At 30.9% G+C, this 19,156-nt stretch overlaps 2 protein-coding genes across 3 annotated transcripts in view; one reads left to right on the top strand and one right to left on the bottom strand.

Moving 5' to 3' along the window:
• The window catches only part of LOC125871115 (uncharacterized), a 367,917-nt gene that overhangs the window by 150,344 nt on the left and 198,417 nt on the right, over positions 1-19,156 (bottom strand). Inside the window, exon 1 of one of the 2 annotated variants that reach the window (XM_049551713.1) lies at positions 3,663-3,668. The exons of the other annotated variant lie outside the window; for it this stretch is intronic. The gene's annotated coding sequence lies outside the window, so the exon portion shown is untranslated. Of the gene's footprint in view, positions 1-3,662; positions 3,669-19,156 lie in introns of those variants that run through there. 2 annotated transcript variants of the gene reach the window in all.
• Positions 10,556-19,156, top strand: part of LOC125871293 (CEN-like protein 1) — a 33,145-nt gene continuing 24,544 nt past the window's right edge. The window contains exon 1 of the mRNA XM_049551896.1: positions 10,556-10,829. Within this exon, the coding sequence (XP_049407853.1) occupies positions 10,626-10,829 (204 nt within the window). The 5' untranslated portion in view covers positions 10,556-10,625. The remainder of the gene's footprint in view (positions 10,830-19,156) is intronic.

The raw sequence follows: 19,156 nt of genomic DNA, 5'->3' as shown, positions 1-19,156 counted from the left end.
AAAGAAATTCATCCAGGACTCAAATGAGTTGGCGAAATTCCTCGCTCTAGCGTGTGTTTGAAGGGGTTCAATATTCTTGCCCTAAAGGGTGGTTTTCATTCGAAATGGTGTTATTCAATTGGTCAATCCTTAGACCTCAGAACGGAGGTAGAAAGATAGTTTGGCCTATCATGTGGATCGAGACACCCTTAATCCATTATTGAATTAGGAATGATCGCATATTAATCCTCTCGAGTCATATTTCTTAGTTGTTACTTATTTCTTGTAACAACCTTCGTGGTCATTTTGCATTTTCACCCATTTTCCTTTTTTTAATCCTTCTTGTAGTTTATATATCTAATTTGTGACTTGTAGACATTGGTGACACAGTTTCTGAGGTCATTGAGTGAATTTCGGGAAAGCTAGTTCATTTCGAGAGTTCAAAATTTCAGGAGTTTGACCTAAGTCAATTTTTTTTTGGAATGACCTGGGAGACCTTGTATTTGACTCAGTTTGACAGTTGAATTCTTATACTCACGACTTTGCCAACTGTACCCTTAAACTTACTAAAACACAATATTTTAAACAAATCTGACCATTGATCGAACTTATGTGACACTAATATTACTGAGTTGGAAAAATACTTGACTGTACACGCATTAAAGTGAGTGAATATATATTTTTTATATTAAAAATCATTAAAAAAATTAATTTAAAATCAACCCTTCACCCCTATCCCACCCGGCCACCCCACCAATTTGACATGAATTTAGTGCTCAATTATGAGCAAATATGAAAAACATATTGAAAATTTCAATGTGCAAACTTTTTTTTTTTTTAATATTTAATTTCTTATGTGGCATTAAAAGTGACACGGAATTCTACAAAATGACGTGGAATTTCATGTGTAAGCGGTTGTGCTACACTCACACACATAGAATAAGAAAGGGGTTTAAAGTAGTGCATTTTAATGAGTTTAAGGTTTTGGGTGGTAAATCGTGAGTACAAGGGTCCAACTGACAAACGGAGCCAAGTATAATGGTCTCCAGGTCATTCTGCCTTTTTTTAATGAAGTCGGATTCAAGTTTGGACGATTCAATTAGCTTGAAAAGGTGATTTTAGGCGATTTTAAGGTGTGAAGTTTGTTTTTGCTATGGGGGAGTAGAAATAATAAAGACATTCACTATTCAATATATTCATTATTCATAACAATACAAACTTATATTATCACACAAATTCTTTTTCTTTTTTTTAACTATTATCACACATCTTGATAAAGAGATGAAACACTTAAAATATCATTCAAAAAGGTAAAATGACAGATATTTTGGCACTAGCAACATACACACAAAAAAAACCCCAAATTACCAACAAATTTTACTAAAAACTTAAGTTGGTTAGTATTCTACTAACAAATTACCAACATGTTTCTAACTGAATTATATTTTAAAACTTAACAACGAAATTCTAACAGATTACCAACCAAAATCTTACTAACTAAGTATTTTAGTTGGTAAATACGGCGAGAAAAAATGGCGCCAAATTTAGCAACATTCTATCAATGGATTACCAACTGAAATATTACTAACGCACACCTTTTATTGGTAATATTACCAACGAAGTATATATCGGTTGGTAAATATGACAAAAAAATTGTTTATATAATTTATTAACATATTACCAATGAATTACTAACCAAACATTTACCAACGGCAAGATTATGTTGCTAAATTTACCAACCAAATATAAATGTGTTGGTAAATTAGTAACGAAATGTCATTTGTTGGAAAACTTGCCAACCAATATCCAATATAATTAGTTGGAAATTTTACCAACGAATAAAGATTGTAGTTAGTAAATTACTAACATCATTAAAATAGTTGGTAAAATACCAACCGATCATTAATCCATTGGTAAAATTTAACAACATATTAATTATTAGTTGGTAATATTACATATGAATGTTTAGTTGAATAGTAACTATTACCAACTGTGATAAAATTTATTGGTAAATTATTAACTACTCACTTATATTTGAATAGTTGGTAAATTTATCAATTGAAGTTAAATTTTTTGGTAAATCAGCGTCTAGTGTTGAGGCTTTCATATTCAGTCTGTGTCATTAGGCGTTTTAACTTTTAAATTTAAGCCAAAACTTGACTTTGATCAATATTTTATGTAAACATGCTCAGATTAGAACTCTGTCAGTGTCATTAGCTTCGAAAGGTCATTTTTTTTATCTAACAGGAAGTTTGGTTCAAGTTTTGAGGCTTCCGTTTTTTGTTTGTGCCGTTAGGTGTTTTAAATTTGGCCAAAATTTGACTTTGGTCAATATTTTTGTGAACGTGCTCAGATGAGAATTCTGTCACGGTAATTAACTTCAATGGTCATTTTTTATCTATTAGGATGGTTGGTTCGGGTTTTGAGGCTTTCATTTTTAGTGTGTGCCATTATGTGTTTTAACCTATAAATTTTGGTCAAAATTTAACTTCGGTCAATATATTCGATAAACGTGCTCAGATGAGAATTTTGTCAGTGCAGTTAGATGTGGAAGGTCATTTTTGATGTAATAAGATAGAGGGTTCGGGTTTTGAGGCTTCCGTTTTTAGTTTGTGCCGTTAGGCATTTTAACTTTTTAAGTTTTGGCCAAAAATATTTCACTTTAGTCAATATTTTTGGTAATCGTGCTCGAATTGAAATTTTGTCACCGCAGTTAGCCATATAAGTTCAGTTTTGGTCTCATAGATTGGTTGATTCGGGTTTTGAGACTTTTATTTTCAGTTACTGTCGTTAAGCGTTTTAACTTTTAACTTTTAACTTTTGGCTAAAATTTGAATTAGGTCAATTTTTTTGGGAAACATGCTCCAATTTGAATTTCGTCAACGCGGTTAGCTCTAGAAGGTCATTTCATCTAATAGTATGGTTGGTTTGGATTTTGAGGTTTTCATATTCAGTTTGTACCATTAGGCGTTTTAACTTTTGGCCAAAATTTGACTTTGCTTAACATTGTCAACTTGTACACTACATACATTTAGAAACACATCATGCTATAATGATATGTGTCATATTGAGATTAATTTAACTTATTATCATAGATTTTGCATTGTTTCATTCAAATATGATTTATAAAATTGATATTAATATTTTTGGATTTATATTCGTGCTCTTAGATTTTTAAATACAATAAATTAATAAATATTTTACTATTGAATAATCATTCAGTTAATAATATTTTGAACATATTGTCAATCAATTACTACCCTAACATTGAACTTGAATGATATATTACCAACAGACTAACAATCAATAAGTAAATTTATTAGAAAAACAAATAATCATACTAACGTATTTAAAATTTATTACCAACAAAGGTTGTGATGGAGTGATAAGTACTCCTTCATCCTTAGCCAAGAGGTCTCGGGTTCGATTTCCCTTGGGTATAGAGTCACCTTTGTTATTACCCCCCCAATGTGGGACTTTCCGGCGTGAATCTGAATTTAGTCGGGCTCCAATGTGGGTACCAAACACCTTATGAGAAACCAAAAAAAAAGAAAAAAATTATTTAAAATTTATTGGTAAATTACCAACATTATTCTATGTTACTAAAATTGCCAACCAATTACCAAAGTATCTTGAAAAGTATACTATCAACGTAAACTTAATTACCAACGGAATTGAATAATGAAGAAAAAAATTTACTAACTCCTTTGCAATTCGTTAGTAAAGGTACTAATGATATACTAACCAAAAATTAGTTGGTGAATTTACCAACGGAACTTTCAGGGTCATGTTTCAAAATTTTGTAACAATATCTTTGGGTGTTTATCAACTGATTTTTGATTGGTAAGTTTACCAACAAATTAATCGGTTGATAATATTTACCGACGAACCTTTTAGCAATTAATTAATATAAGTTGGCATTTGATTGGTAACTCAATTTGCCAACCAATTTGATTAATTTACCAACGAATATTTTTGTTGGTAATTGGGGTTCCTTTTGAAGTGGCACCAACCATTTCTTGTCTAAACTAGTCAAAATACTCTTTCAAATTACATTGTATAATACATCTATGTTTCCTTTTTTGGTAAGAAATTAAGAATCATGTAATTATGACTAAATTCATATGAGAATTATAATTAATTTAGCAAAGTTAAGAATATGGATGCAACGTCTAGAAACTGGAATATATATTGAGAATGAGCAGATGTAGCCTTTCGATATCAAATTTATTTGAATTCAGTAGTAGCTCATAAGTAAAAATATTTATTTCAATTATAATATTTTCTTTGTTTAAAAAAGAATTATTTAGTTCGGCTTGATACTAGTTTAAGAAAATAATTAACATATTTCAATCGTGTGATGCCTTCAAAGAATAAGGCGGAGGGAGGGCTAATTCTAAAAATAATAGGCCCTTTCTTCAGAATGGTCAATTAGGTTAACATCTTGTGCACGGTCTAAAAGACTTGGTGCGTATTTCCTGATTGAGAAAACACAAAAGAAATTCATCCAGGACTCAAATGAATTGACAAAATTCCTCGCTCTAGCGTGTATTTGAAGGGCTTCAAGATTCTTGCCATAAAGGGTGGTTTCATTTGAAATAGTGTTATTCAATTGGTCAATCCTTAGAACTCAGAACGGATGTAGAAAGATAGATTGGCCTATCATGTGGATCAAGACACCCTTAATGAATTAGGAGTGATCGCATATTAACCCTCTCGAGTCATATTTCTTAGTTGTTACGCATTTCTTGTAACGACCTTCGTGGTCATTTTATATTTTCACCCATTTTCCTTTTTTTTTTAATCCTTCTTGTAGTTTATATATCTAATTTGTGACTTGTAGACATGGTGACACAGTTTCCGAGGACATTGAGTGAATTTCGGAAAAGCTAGTTAATTTCGAGAGTTCAAAATTTCAGGAGTTTGACCTAAATTAATATTTTTATTAATGAAGTAGAATTCAAGTTTGAACGATTCCATTAGCTTCAGAAGGTGATTTTTAGGCAATTTTTAAGGTGTGAAGTTCGTTTTTGCTATGGGGGGTGTAGAATTAATAAAGACATTCACTATTCAATATATTCATAACAATAAAAACTTATATTATCACACAAATTCTTTTTTTTTTTAAACTACTATCCCACATATTGATAAAGAGATGAAACACTTAAAATATCATTCAAAAAAGGTAAAATGACAGGTATTTTGGCACTAATAACATAGCACCAACCATTTCTTGTCTAAACTAGTCAAAATACTCTTTCAATTTATTTTTTTTATTTTTCAAATTACATTGTATAATACATCTATTTTTCCTTTTTTGGTAAGAAATTAAGAATCACGTGTGACCAAATTCATATGAGAATAATAATTAATTTAGCAAAGTCGAGAATATGGGTGCAGCGCCGCAGAAGCTGCAGTCCTACGTCTAGAAAATGGAATCTATTTTGAGGATGGGCAGATGTAGCCTTTCGATATCGAATTTATTTGAATTCAGTAGTAGCTCATAAGTAAAAATATTTCTTTCAATTGTAATATTTTTTTCGTTTAAAAAAAAATGACTTAGTTCGGCTTGATAGTAGTTTAAGAAAATAAAGAATACTTTTCGATCTTGTGATGCTAAATTAAAGTATGTCAAATATATCTAAACGCTTTTTAATCTTGTGGCTTTAAACATGTCACACAGAAAGTTGAAATTAAAGTGTTACAAAAAACGAAGATAGGTCAAATCTTTTTAAAATAGGCTAAAAAGAAAAGTATTATATGTATTTTTAAACGGTGGAAATAGTGAATTCATAATTTTCAAAATATAATTAATTTACTATTAAAATTTTAAATGTTTAATTAATTAAATTTAAATTCTAAGCCCGTCAATTATGAATGGCATGTTGGTATCAAGAATATTTGAAAAGGTTTACTTTCATGATAATATATTACCACTTTTGTGGTTTCTCCAAAAACTAAGAATGAAGACGTCTTAATGCTGTTTGCTGCCGCTGATTTCTCCTTTCGTTAGATTCCCTATTCTCTCAACAAGGACACTTGGCACATCTTTTATATATACGAGACCTTTTTTTTAAAATTTTGTTTTAATCCGTCTTAACAATATAATTAAACATTTAATTTACAAAATGATCATTTAGACATTTTCGAAATTTATGTAACCTATCAACTTCTAGTGTCGTTCTTAAGTTTTATACTTTTCTTCTGCAATGATTTTGTTCTGAGATTTCGTGCTTTGAAAAATTCTTTTTGATGCGCATGTAATAGCCTGTATTCCAAAAAAGAATGTGTTATGCTAGCCCCCATTTTTAGTAGATGAGACTAAAAATATAGTGAGAACGAATTAGAGTGTTTAGTTGTCAATTGAGATTAGACATATATATGTATCAATTGATTTGGCTTGATATTGAAGTTTATTAATTCACCATTCAAGTTTCAATGACTTGAAATTTAATCATATCTTTTTTGGGCTTTGACGCAATCAGAATTATGATATAACCTATTTGATCAAGTTTTTGATGAGAAGTCAAAAGTTCGTTTTTTTCAAAAGAGCTTATTTCTAACCAAAAACAAAAAAGTGTTTCACCTAATTTTTGAAAGAAAATAAGTGTTCCTGGAAGTGACCAAAATTATTTTTCGAAAACTAAAAAAAAAAAGTAGTTTTCTCAAAAAAAAAAAAAAAACTTTATAAAAGAATATAGGGGGACTTGGACCGAAATAGTTGTAACAATCACAAACTTTGGGCAGGATCTATTACTCATGCATTATTTAATCATGTATTTTAAAGATATATAAGTGCCCAGCTAGACAAGTTACTATTTATAATGATGCAATATTTATGATGTCCACGTGGACACCTATATATCATTAAAATACATTATCAAATAGTGCAGGAGGTCATAGGTCTTGCCCAAAGTTTGTAATTGTTATAATAATTTCAATCAAAGTTCAGATATATTTCGAACCTTTTCCCCAAAAATATATATACTTAGAAACACTTTTAAAAAGTTTGATCAAACCTTAATTATTGCTCAAAAGTATTATTATTATTTTCAATTTATTGGTCAAACACAAAGTGTTTTTCACCAATTGAATTTATTTTTTTAAAAAAAAACATTTCTCAAAAGAGCTTATTTCAAAACAAAACAAAAAAGTGTTTCATCTAATTTTTGGAAGAAAATAAGTGATTTTGGAAGTGACAAAAACTATGTTTCAAAAGCTAACAAAAAAGTAGTTTTCTCCAGTATATACTTTATAAAAAAGTATACTCAGAAACACTTTTAAAAGTTTAATCAAACCTTAATTATTGCTCAAAACCAATTCTTTTTTTAATTTAATTACTGGTCATACACAGTGTTTTTCACCAGTAGAATTTTTTTAGAAAAAAAAAAACATTTCTCAAAAGATGCTAATTTCAGAAGTTTGACCAAACAGACTAAATTATCATAGTATATTTCAAATTTCTAATGGCTACCGGATTAAACAAAACAAAAGGTGATGTCAAATCAAGCATTCTAATTAAACAGTACCAAAACTATGTTTCATGTTTCATTAGAGTAGGCAAAGTATAATTAAAGTCTAATAACTAGCAAATGTGGCCAAGAATTTATATAAGATGTCTTGTCATTTACAAAATTTAACAAAGCATCCATGCAAAGGTAACACAAAACTTGTATTTTTTTTGCTTCCATGATAAGATTAATTCTCCATTTCTCATTTGTACACGACACAATTAAGAACCTCAAAACTCAAAAAGTTGAATTCCCATTTGTCTAAAATATTGTTTTTAAATTCAAAAAGTAGTATTCCTCATTCTAATAAGTTAATCGACTAAAGGCATCAGAAGTATTATGCATGCATTGAGTTTTTAAGGTAATAAATAATACACCCTCCGTCCCTTTTTTACTTATCACAATTCACTTTATGAGAATTAATTTATTTAATTTTTGGAGTTAAAATTGAATTAGCATAATTTGATATTTAAAATTTAGATGTACGAAAATTATATGAAAAATACTATAGATTGCCATCATTTTCATATTGATTTAACGAAAAAATACATCTTAAAATACTGGTTAAAGTTCAAGTAGTTTGACTCTAGAAAAAATGGAGAAAATACAATATAAGATATGACAAAATTTGGGCTTCAAAAATCCAAATTGAATATGTCAAGCAATAAGTTTGATAAAAACAGAAAAAGATAAGAGGAAATTTCAAAAACATCTAAGGCTAGAAACATAATCAGGCTCCTTAGCTATAATTTACTTAATTACGCGTCGGAGCTACATGTTAGAAGGAGGAGAGAGGTGAGCGAGATTGGGAGATGGGAGGAGAAAGGCGAGTGAGATTTGGGAGAGTGATATAGTTGTTTTGTATATCTGATCGATAATTGTATCACAAATACAATTTATTTAATTGATTTATATCAAAAACTACTACTATAAGGAGGAGAGAGGCAAGCGAGATTGAGAGAGGGTTGAGAGATATGAGTGAGATTTGGAAAAGAGATACAATTGATTTGTATATCTGATTGATAATTGTATATAATAGTATCACGAATACAATCGATTGTATCAAAGACTATTACATTCAATTCGTTGATGCAAATCAATTGTATCAAGTATATTAACGAATACAATTTGTATCGATAAATACAATTGTATCGTTATTGTAATTCCTAACAAATTACGGTTATATTCATTTGTTGCCTTGAATATTGTACTTATGTGTTACGATGTGTTTAGTATTATTTATATTTGTATCATTGACTATTACCATTTTATATCATTGATTGCTACCATTTGTATTTGTATTGCAGAGAGGGGGCAAAGAGAGAAGAGATGCGAGCGAAAACATAGAGAGAGGCGAGGGAGGGAGAGAGAAGAGGTAAGAGATAAATTTGCTATAAAATCTTAATTATAGCTACATATTGAAATTCTTTTAAACTATATTTGTGTATAGTAAATACATATCACATATTTATCTAAATGCATTTTTTTAGTAGCATGATCACCCTAATGAATTTACTATCGTAAAACTCTGCAATTCTCAATCTCACAGCCGACGGCCAGTGCCTTGACTAGGGGCGGAACCAGGATACTATAAAGGGTTCATTCGAATTATATTCACCGAAAAGTTATATTATATATATAAAACAAAATTATATTTTATAGGAAAAATTGTATGAAATAGCAAACTATTAATTCAAATTAAATGTTATAGCCATAGTTTATTTTATTTGTAATTCGCAGCAAACATCCCATTTTTTTGTCATCTGATTCGGTACACAATTATCCATTTTTGGTATACAATTACTCATTCGGTATACAAATGTATAAAACGTGTTTGTATAAAGCTAGAAAAAAGTGTATATACAAATACAAATACATATATTTTCGCCCTATACACTTATAATTATACAAATACAGATCTTATTATACAAATTACAATGTATAAATGAATTTATACAAAACTGAACAATTTGTATAAAATTGGATGTATCTAGCGAATTATACAAATCAAAAGCTCCATAGCAAACATAAAATTTGCTATGGAGCGCAATTAAGCAAACTATATATAGCTATAACATACAAACATAATTTTTATATTTGTTATATGTGAAAGTTACTCTATTTTATATATACATTATAGATATTATTATTATTTTATTTTTTTGTATATTTATCTTATTTTATTTTAAATCCCTTAATAAAAATCTAACTCTATCGATGATCTCAGTTGTCACTATCACTAGTTTTTTTCCGTGTGCTTCATCCAACAAAGTAGTAATTTGATAACACCAAGATTCTTCTAATTTATTTAATTCCTTTGCATGATTTTTAAAGTTAGATATTCTTCGATCATCATATATATATATATAAAGGAGAATGTTAGACTTGCTTATGTGGCATGCCTCTAAGGGNTTCCGTCATGAATTTGCCAATATTGGTAAATTTATTTGTTATTAAAAACATTCGAATTTTTCCATTTATAGACTACCTTTCAATTTGTGACACTTATAATTGTTCCCCACCGAATCTTTCAACTTAACATCCCCCACCCATCCTTTCTCTCGAAGAGCGGTGGATTCAGAATTTTAAAGATATTTATTTGTGAAAAATCAAGTTAAAATGTTATTAAATATAAAAAGTAGGTTTTATATATAGAGTTTAACAAGTAGATATATATGTCCTACTTAATTTTTTATGTGGTAATTTGCATCCTACGGAGTATCTTATGTGGCGTCCTACATGTATCATGTCACGTAAGATGTGTGTGTCTACTTGTTGAGCTTTATACAAGCTTAATTGTCTACTTGTGCACATCCAAAATTGGAGAACATATATGTCAGTTGATAACGAACTTATAACATAAAAGAATATCATATAAAATGAGATGTAGGAAGAACTATTTATTGCAATTTTATAAGTTTTTTACAAATAAATTTATATAGACTACATGAAAAATACTGAGTTCAGATGAACACGCAATATCAAAAGCTACCTCCCCCTCACTCAAGTGTCGTGTATATAAAGTCCTCCTTGCAAGTAACATTCTTAAAACCATCTCACATAAATCTCTCTATTACATAGCTTATACTAACAAGCACACAATAATTAGTTAAGTTCCCAAAAAGAAGGAACAATATGTCTTGTAGGGATATTGAACCACTTGTTGTTGAAAGAGTGATTGGAGAAGTAGTAGATAGTTTCAATCCAAGTGTGAAAATGAATGTGATATATAATGGAAGCAAACAAGTTTTTAATGGTCATGAACTCATGCCTCCTCTCATTGCTTCTAAACCTCGTGTGGAGATAGGTGGAGAAGACATGAGATCTGCTTACACACTCGTATGTCGTCTTTAATTTATGTGACATTTTTCATTTCTCGATATTCAAATTAAACTACTCCTGTCATTTCAATAATTTAAGCGTCTTAGTTTGACTGAATACATCTTCTGGTCTTAATTAGATCATGTATGATGTTGAAATTTAAAGAACTTATTTAAAATAAAGAAAGAGACGCTCTTTCTAAGACAAATTAAAAAGAAAAGTAAGACAATTAAACTGAAAATAAGGAATATATATATAAATTTTGATTAACATTTCAAAATAATTTTTTTTATCATATATATTGATAGGAGAGTAATTGCAACTTACTCTGATCTCATTTTTAAATTATCTTTCTTTTTTTTCCATCCTCTAAATTGTAAATTTCTAACTATGTTGTTGTCTTTCTTTTGTTTGGAAAAGATCACGACTGACCCAGATGTTCCTGGTCCTAGTGATCCTTACTTAAGGGAACACCTCCACTGGTAAGTATATTAATTGTTGATAAAACAGCATTAAAACGCTCGCTTGACAAAAGTATTGATAACACTCTTAAATTTGACGTGAATTATTAGTTTCATCTCCAAACTATTGAAAGTCTTAAAAATATCTTTTTATTTAACTAACTGAACTTAAATATACTCCTGATACACTCTCGATCTGTCACCTGACATAGCAAGTGGTTTCAAATTCTTATAGGAACATGAATCTCTTAATAAAAAACTGAGAGGAGTGTTGAAAACATCCTGATAAGAATTTAGGGGTGTACTTCACTCATGTTACAATGACGGAAGTGTATTTTTAAGTTTAGTTAGTCAAGTAAATAAGTTTTTAAGACTATCAATAGTTCGAAGATGAAACTAACAATTTACGCGAAATTTTATAGTGTTTCGACTACTTCTCTCAAAGGCTAGTCATATTTGCATGGACTTTGAGTTTGGTTTTGCTTTTAGCCTCAAAACTTGAACCAACCTTTCTGTTAGGTCAAAACTGACCTTCCGAAGCTAATGACACTGACAGAGTTCAAATCTGAGCACGTTTACCAAAAATACTGACCAAAGTCAAGTTTTGGCTAAAATTTGAAAGTTAAAACGCCTAACGACACAAACTGAATATGAAAGTCTCAATACTAGACGCTGATTTACCAAAAAGTTTAACTTCAATTGATAAATTTATCAACTATTCAAATATAAGTTAGTAATTAATAATTTACCAATAAATTTTATCACAATTGGTAATAGTTACTACTCAACTAAACATTCATATGTAATATTACCAACTAATAATTAATATGTTGGTAAATTTTACCAATGGATTAATGATCAACTGGTATATTTCCAACTATTTTAATTATGTTAGTAATTTACTAACTACAATCTTTATTCTCCGGCAAAATTTTCAACTAATTGGATATTGGTTGGCAAGTTTACCAACAATTACATTTCGTTACTAATTTACCAACACTTTTATATTTGGTTGGTAAATTTAGCAACACAATTTTGCCGTTGGTAAATGTTTAGTTAGTAATTCATTGCTAAGATGTTAATAAATTATATAAATAATTTTTTTGTCATATTTACCAACCGATATATACTTCGTTGGTAATATTACCAACAAAAGATGTGCGTTAGTAATATTTCAGTTGGTAATCCATTGATAGAATGTTGCTAAATTTGGCGCCATTTTTTTCCACCGTATTTACCAACTAAAATACTTAGTTAGTAAGATATTGGTTGGTAATCTATTAGAATTTCGTTGTTAAGTTTTAAAATATAATTCAGTTAGAATTATGTTGGTAATTTGTTAGTAGAATATTAACCAACTTAAGTTGTTAGTAAAATATGTTGGCAATTTGGGGTTTTTTTGTAGTATGTCGTAAGTTCTTCAAAATCATATTACCTCCTTATTATGATTATTTGCTCTTTTTTCCGTTTCAAAAATTATTGCATTTGAAATTGATTAGTCTATCAGACTTCATGTATGTCGTAGACTGTATCCTTTGGAAACGGTTAATAAAAGTATTTGCAACTAAAATATGAGATTAGTTTTGGATCAACTAATGCATTTGAAATTTGACTTGAATAATCTTTGGATGAGGATTATACTATTGATAATTCTTTAACCGACCGACTTTTAAGGAAGTGAAGAAATCAAGTCGGTAAGCCAATTTTGTTTTAGGTATGACAAGTTTATTTTGCACTTGAAGTGAGCTTGAGTTTGCTTGATCGTCTGTAGGATTGTCCACGCGATTAAAGACTTTCTTTATTAAATCAATCTTTCAGACTAACTCAATAGGGTTTGATACCTTCAAAGAATAAGGCGGAGGGAAAGGCTAATTCTGAAAAAATAATAGGCCCTTTCTTCAGAATAGTCAATTAGGTTAACATCTTGCGCACGTCTAAAAGACTTTGTGCACCTTTTCTGATCGAGAAAACACAAAAGAAATTAATTGAGGACTCGAAAGAGATGGCAAAATTCCTCGCTCTAGTGAGTATTTGAAGGGCTTCAAGATTCTTGCCCTAAAGGGCGGTTTTGATCATTTGAAATAGCGTTATTCAATTGGTCAATCCTTAGAACTCAGAATGGAGGTAGAAAGATAGATTGGCCTATCATGTGGATCAAGATACCCTTAGTCCATTGCTGAATAAGAAATGATGGCAGCTTAATCCTCCCGAGACATATTTCTTAGTTGCTAATTATTTCTTGTAACGACCTTATTCGTGGTCATTTTGTATTTTCACCTATTTTTTCCTTTCTAAAAAGCTTTTTTAATCCTTCTTGTAGCTTATATATCTAATTTGTGACTTGTAGAAATGGTGACACAATTTCCGAAGTGATTGTGTGAATTTCGGGAAAGCTAGTCCATTTTGAAAGTTTGAAATTTTAGGAGTTTGACCATAGTCAATATTTTTATTAATGAAGTTGGATTCAAGTTTGGACGATTTCATTAGTTTCAAAAGGTGATTTATTGCTTAGTCAAATACTTTGTACCGATATCTAGGCATTCAACAGTGTTTTGGATCATAGAAAGAAATATGAGAAATATATAGTTGACATCGATCAGCATTTGATCAAGACAATCTCGATTCAATGATTTAAGGCCAATTGCGAGATCTAAGGCCAATATGTCAGGCTCGCAATTGCTACATTTGAGGTGAAACTCTTGCAAGTTTTAATGAGATAAAGTTTCTACCCAACCTTATTATTCATTTTATTTTATTTTATAATAGATAATAATATGAACTCATAATTTTAGAAATATAGTAATAGATTTAATATTAAAAATTCTAAGCATTAAATTAATAAAGTTTGAATTTTAAGAACATGTTTGGCATTGTTGTTGAGAGGTAAAAAACACACATTTTGAGAAAAAAAAAATACTCCTTTGAAAAAATCAAGGTGTTTGATTAATTAGTCAAACTGATTTTCAATGAAAACAAAATCAGTTTTTTTGTGATTGGGAAGAAGTTAAAATTTCTGCTTCTTAAGAAGAGTATAAGTAGAAACAAAAAATTATTTTTTCAAGATCAAAATATCTCTGTTATATATACATATTTATCAATATATCTTTTACATTTATATATTTTTTTGGTGATTTTTCGTATGTAGTGATTTAATTTGTGGAATGATTTTTAAATTTATTTTGCTTGATATTTTTAATTATATTTATATCATCATGTTCAACCTTTCATGAAATAATATAAATAGTAAAAAAAATCCGAAAAGGAGAAAAAAGTGAAATAGAAATATTAGTTATAGAAAGCTCTCAAATCACCTTATCTATATCTAGCTTTATATATAGATATATAATATATATTTTTGTGGGCATTTTTGTAGGCCTCACAAGTGGGCTTACTCCTTGTTAAACTTGGGTTGGGCTTCTTTTTTGTTGCAATTTCTAAAAGCCCATTAAATTTTGGCAACTTGATTTGTTGGTGAATTACCTTGTTGTACCCAAGTGTAATGCTTATGGTAAATTTGTAATATTTGACATAACATCTCTACCTACACAAGTTAAGTAACGATAAGGTTTGTGAACACACTACTTTCCCCAGACTCCACTTGTGGATTACATTCTGTATGTTGTTGTTGTTAGTATGATTTAGTTGTTGTGAACAACTATAACATAGAAAAGCTAGTTGTTATGTGTACACACTACCCTCTATACCATTTTTTTGTAATGTGTTACATATGATTTTGTCTTTAAGTCAGTAAAGTTGGTTCTTTGTATATGTGGCTGGGAAAAATTTATGTAGGAGATATTTATCTCAAGTTCACATTTCTATTTTTTTTGTGGGGCCATTGAATGGTAAGTGTTTGGATTGGAATCTCCCTAGTTTGATTTCATCTTCTCTATCATTTGAAAAAACTCAATATGGAGGATGAGACGGAAACTGAAAAATCTCCGATTACTACTCGTGTGATACTTCTTTCCCAAAAACAGTCTTATGGAATGCGAGTAGAGATTGCTGTACATGGGATGGATTACAACTTGATTAGAGAACATTGGACACAATACTTCATAACTTCACAAAAACCTGTGAATTTCCCAAAAACAGTCTTATGGAATGCGAGTAGAGATTGCTGTACTTTCTCTCCCTGATGTCAACATCTCATCTCCAATATTACCTATGAATTTTTCTTCCTCCTTAAGGTACGTGGATCTTGAATATACTAATATACAAATTAAGTATTTGAATTTCACCGGTCATATTTCTTTCACAATCTCTAAATTGAAGCAGCTCACAAGTTTAGATCTTTCATCTAACTCCTTTTCAGGTTAAATGCTCGACGTTTTCTCTAACCTCCAAGAGCTTACATCTTTCTGACAACATGAATTATGCGGTTCCTAAACCTTTCGCATAATTCATTAACAAGTCACCTAGCTACCACAAGTTCATTACCACAATCTAGAGTATCTTGATCTTAAATTTAACTTCTTTCAGGGTCCACTACCTTCATCCATTTGAATTTCTAGATTTATCACACAACAACTTCAGTAACTCGATTACAAGTTGCTTGGGAAGCATGGCTAGTCTAAGGGTGTTGGACTTAAGAAGGAACAATTTCACAGGGAATCTTCCACCATTATGTGCGCAGAGCACTTCATTGAGTACCATTTTCTTGAATGGTAATCGATTTGAAGGACCTGTCCCGATGTCATTGCTCAACTGTGATTATTTAGAAATATTTGATGTGGGGAACAATGTTATAAATAGTACATTTCCAGCTTGGCTAGGAACTCTTCCAGAGTTGCACGTCCTTATATTAAAGTGATGTTAATTCAAAACGTTTGGAAATGACTCGTATGGAGGCAACCTTGATTTATGTGGTCTCCCTTTATCAAAGTGATGTGGAACAAGCGATTCATTGTATGTTCCTCAACCATTGGAGTCCGAAGAAGATGAAGACGAGTCATATTTAATTTCTTAAGTGGATTGACATTGGGAATTTGTAGTCAAAGGCTACAATTTTGGACTCGTTGTTGGAACTGTCATGTGGAGTCTCATGTTTAAATATCGTAAGCCAAAATGGTTAGTGGAATGTTTTGATGGCATCATATCCCACAAAAGAAGAAGGCCAAAGAAGAGAACTCAGAGACGATAGACTTAATGGAAGATCAAGAGGGCCAACTTATTTTTGTTTGATTTTCTTGTTTTGTTTTTATCTTTTAAACTTTCTATTTGTAGTTTGTATATGTTTGATAGCTACATAATTATGTGTGTTTTATTTTAGTATCAATGGTTATTCAAGTTATGTTAGTCTGTTTCTGTTTCAAGATAAGTTATCTACACAGCCATGCACTCATTAGCAGGCTCTTCAAAAATGTCAACGGATACGTATTGGATCTCCAAAAGTAGTGCATTTTTAAGGAACTAACACAGGTGCCACATCATTATATAGGAGAGTCTGAGCAACATAGCTCATTAGTACAGCAAAAAGCAGTAAGCATATTGAGTTTGGTTCATGATTGAAATCACTTGATTCAATTGTTCATCATTACTCTCCATTTATCGTAATCACTCGTAATTGATGAATCACACTTAAAACGTATGATGATGCTTCATCTACATAATGTAGAAAAACTAAAAATGTCTACTACTTTAGTTATTTTCCATGTATCTTCTTCATGTTTGAATTGTATCATATTTGTCCTTTTCCCCTTGTAGTGTTTGTGGAAATTGGTTTAAAGACTTTAAATATTGATAGAGCTTCCCTCATTAACTTAATATAAAAAGACTTGTGGAAAATTATAGAATGTACCTAACAAGTTTGAAAACAACACAAGAGACAACTACTTGGAAATTTCTCATAAAATTTCTCAACAGGTGGAATGATCTTCACCAAGTTATTCAAAACATATTTGAGATAATATCTCAGATTGGTCCAGTTTACTGATACATTCCTACCCTCTTGGATACATCCGTTAACTATGTATCCACATGTTTCCTGAATAGCAATGTATCGCGACCTATATAGATTTTTGTAATTTAAAAAAGAGTAGGGATATAATGTAGTTAGCTCTTAATACTATGAGATTTATGTAATATTTACAACAATAAATAAAAATTGAATATAGGTAGTTGAGTCAATAATAAGTTGCTTAAAAATTAATAAATAGAAGCGAGAACATCCTGCTATTTGGTGAATACAAAAAAAGAAGAAGATGGGGTGTCTGTTTTTCCTTTATTCATTTCTCTATTTTGTGTTGCTAATAAGTGGATGCTTTTCTTCTTCCTTTGAACATCATCTTTGCTCTCCCAATGAAGCTTTTGCTTTGCTTAAGTTCAAGCAATCCTTTAAAATTATGTCCGAAGAGTACATTAGAGAGTGGTGTGGTAGAGTTTCTTTCCCAAAAATGTCGTCTTGGAATGAGAGTAGGGATTGTTGCACTTGGGATGGAGTCACGTGTGACATGTTAACAGGTCATGTTATCGGGTTGGAACTTAGTTGCATCCTATTTGGTGGAAGTATTCATCCCAATAGCAGCCTTTTCCAACTTCATCGTCTTCAGACACTAAATCTTGCTTACAATGACTTTTATCCTTCTTCCATCCCAAATGGCATTGGCCGATTGACGAATTTGAGGCATCTCAACTTTTCTGATTCTTCCTTTTATGGTAAAATCCCAAGAGAAATATCATACCTTTCTAATTTGGTGTCGCTTGAACTTTCTGGTTTGAGGCAGTGCTTCAGAACTTGACAAATCTAGAGGTACTATCTCTCTCTCCTGTCAACATCTCATCACCGATACCTATGAACATGTCTTCTTCCTTAAGGTACGTGGATCTTGTAGATACTAATCTGCGAGGTGTTCTCACCGAGAGCTTTTTTCTTCTGCCAAACTTGGAAACGCTCAAATTAAGTGACAATCATTTTTTCCAAGGAGTTTTTCCAACGCTCCACCCGAGCAACACTCTGTTGGAGTTGAGTATTGCAAACACAGGCATCTCCGGTGAGTTGCCTGATTCAATTGGCACCTTGAGTTTCTTGAATATCTTGAACCTCTATGGATGTCAATTCTCGGGTTCAATTCCTGATTCCGTTGGCAACCTAACACAAATTAGGGAGTTGGATTTTAGTGATAATAATTTCACCGGCCCTATTCCTTCCACAATCTCTAAGCTGAAGCAGCTCACAAGTTTAGATCTTTCTGATAACAACCTCATCGGTTCATTTCCTTCTACAATTTTAACCTTGACACGTCTTCAACACTTATACTTGTCGAGTAATTCCCTATCCGGTCCACTACCTAGCAACGCAAGCATGCTTCAAAAGCTAATTTTTTTGGATTTGTCTAACAACTCACTGAATGGTACGATACCATCTTGGGTGTTTAGCCTCCCTTTGCTATATACATTGTGGCTCGGTCATAATAGATTTAGTGGACTAGCCGATGAGCTCAAAACAAACCCAACATTAGAAGAACTGCATTTAAGCCATAATCAATTCAGTGGTTCTTTTCCTCAATCACTTGCGAATCTCACAAACCTTTCTAACCTTGACATTTCATCAAATAACATCACCGGTGATGAGGGAATAAATATCACCTTTCGTAGCCTAAAAGTTTTGCAGTTATCATCTTGTGAACTGAAGGATTTTCCACACTTCTTGAGAAATGTAAAGACACTTTGGGTCTTGGATATTTCTAACAACAAGATCCATGGTTAAATCCCTAACTGGTTTAGCAGCATGAGGTGGGACTCATTGCAGTTCCTAAATCTTTCGTATAATTTATTGACAGGCCGCCTACCACAAAATCATTACCATAATCTAGAGTATCTTGATCTTAAATTTAATTTTCTTCACGGTCCACTACCTTCATCCATTTGTAACATGAGCATCCT

Source organism: Solanum stenotomum, chromosome 1 (assembly GCF_019186545.1).
Source record: "Solanum stenotomum isolate F172 chromosome 1, ASM1918654v1, whole genome shotgun sequence".
NCBI classification, from domain to species: Eukaryota; Viridiplantae; Streptophyta; class Magnoliopsida; order Solanales; family Solanaceae; genus Solanum; species Solanum stenotomum.
The sequence above is the reverse complement of the archived record's forward strand: the minus strand, read 5'-3'. Positions and strand labels throughout refer to the sequence as shown.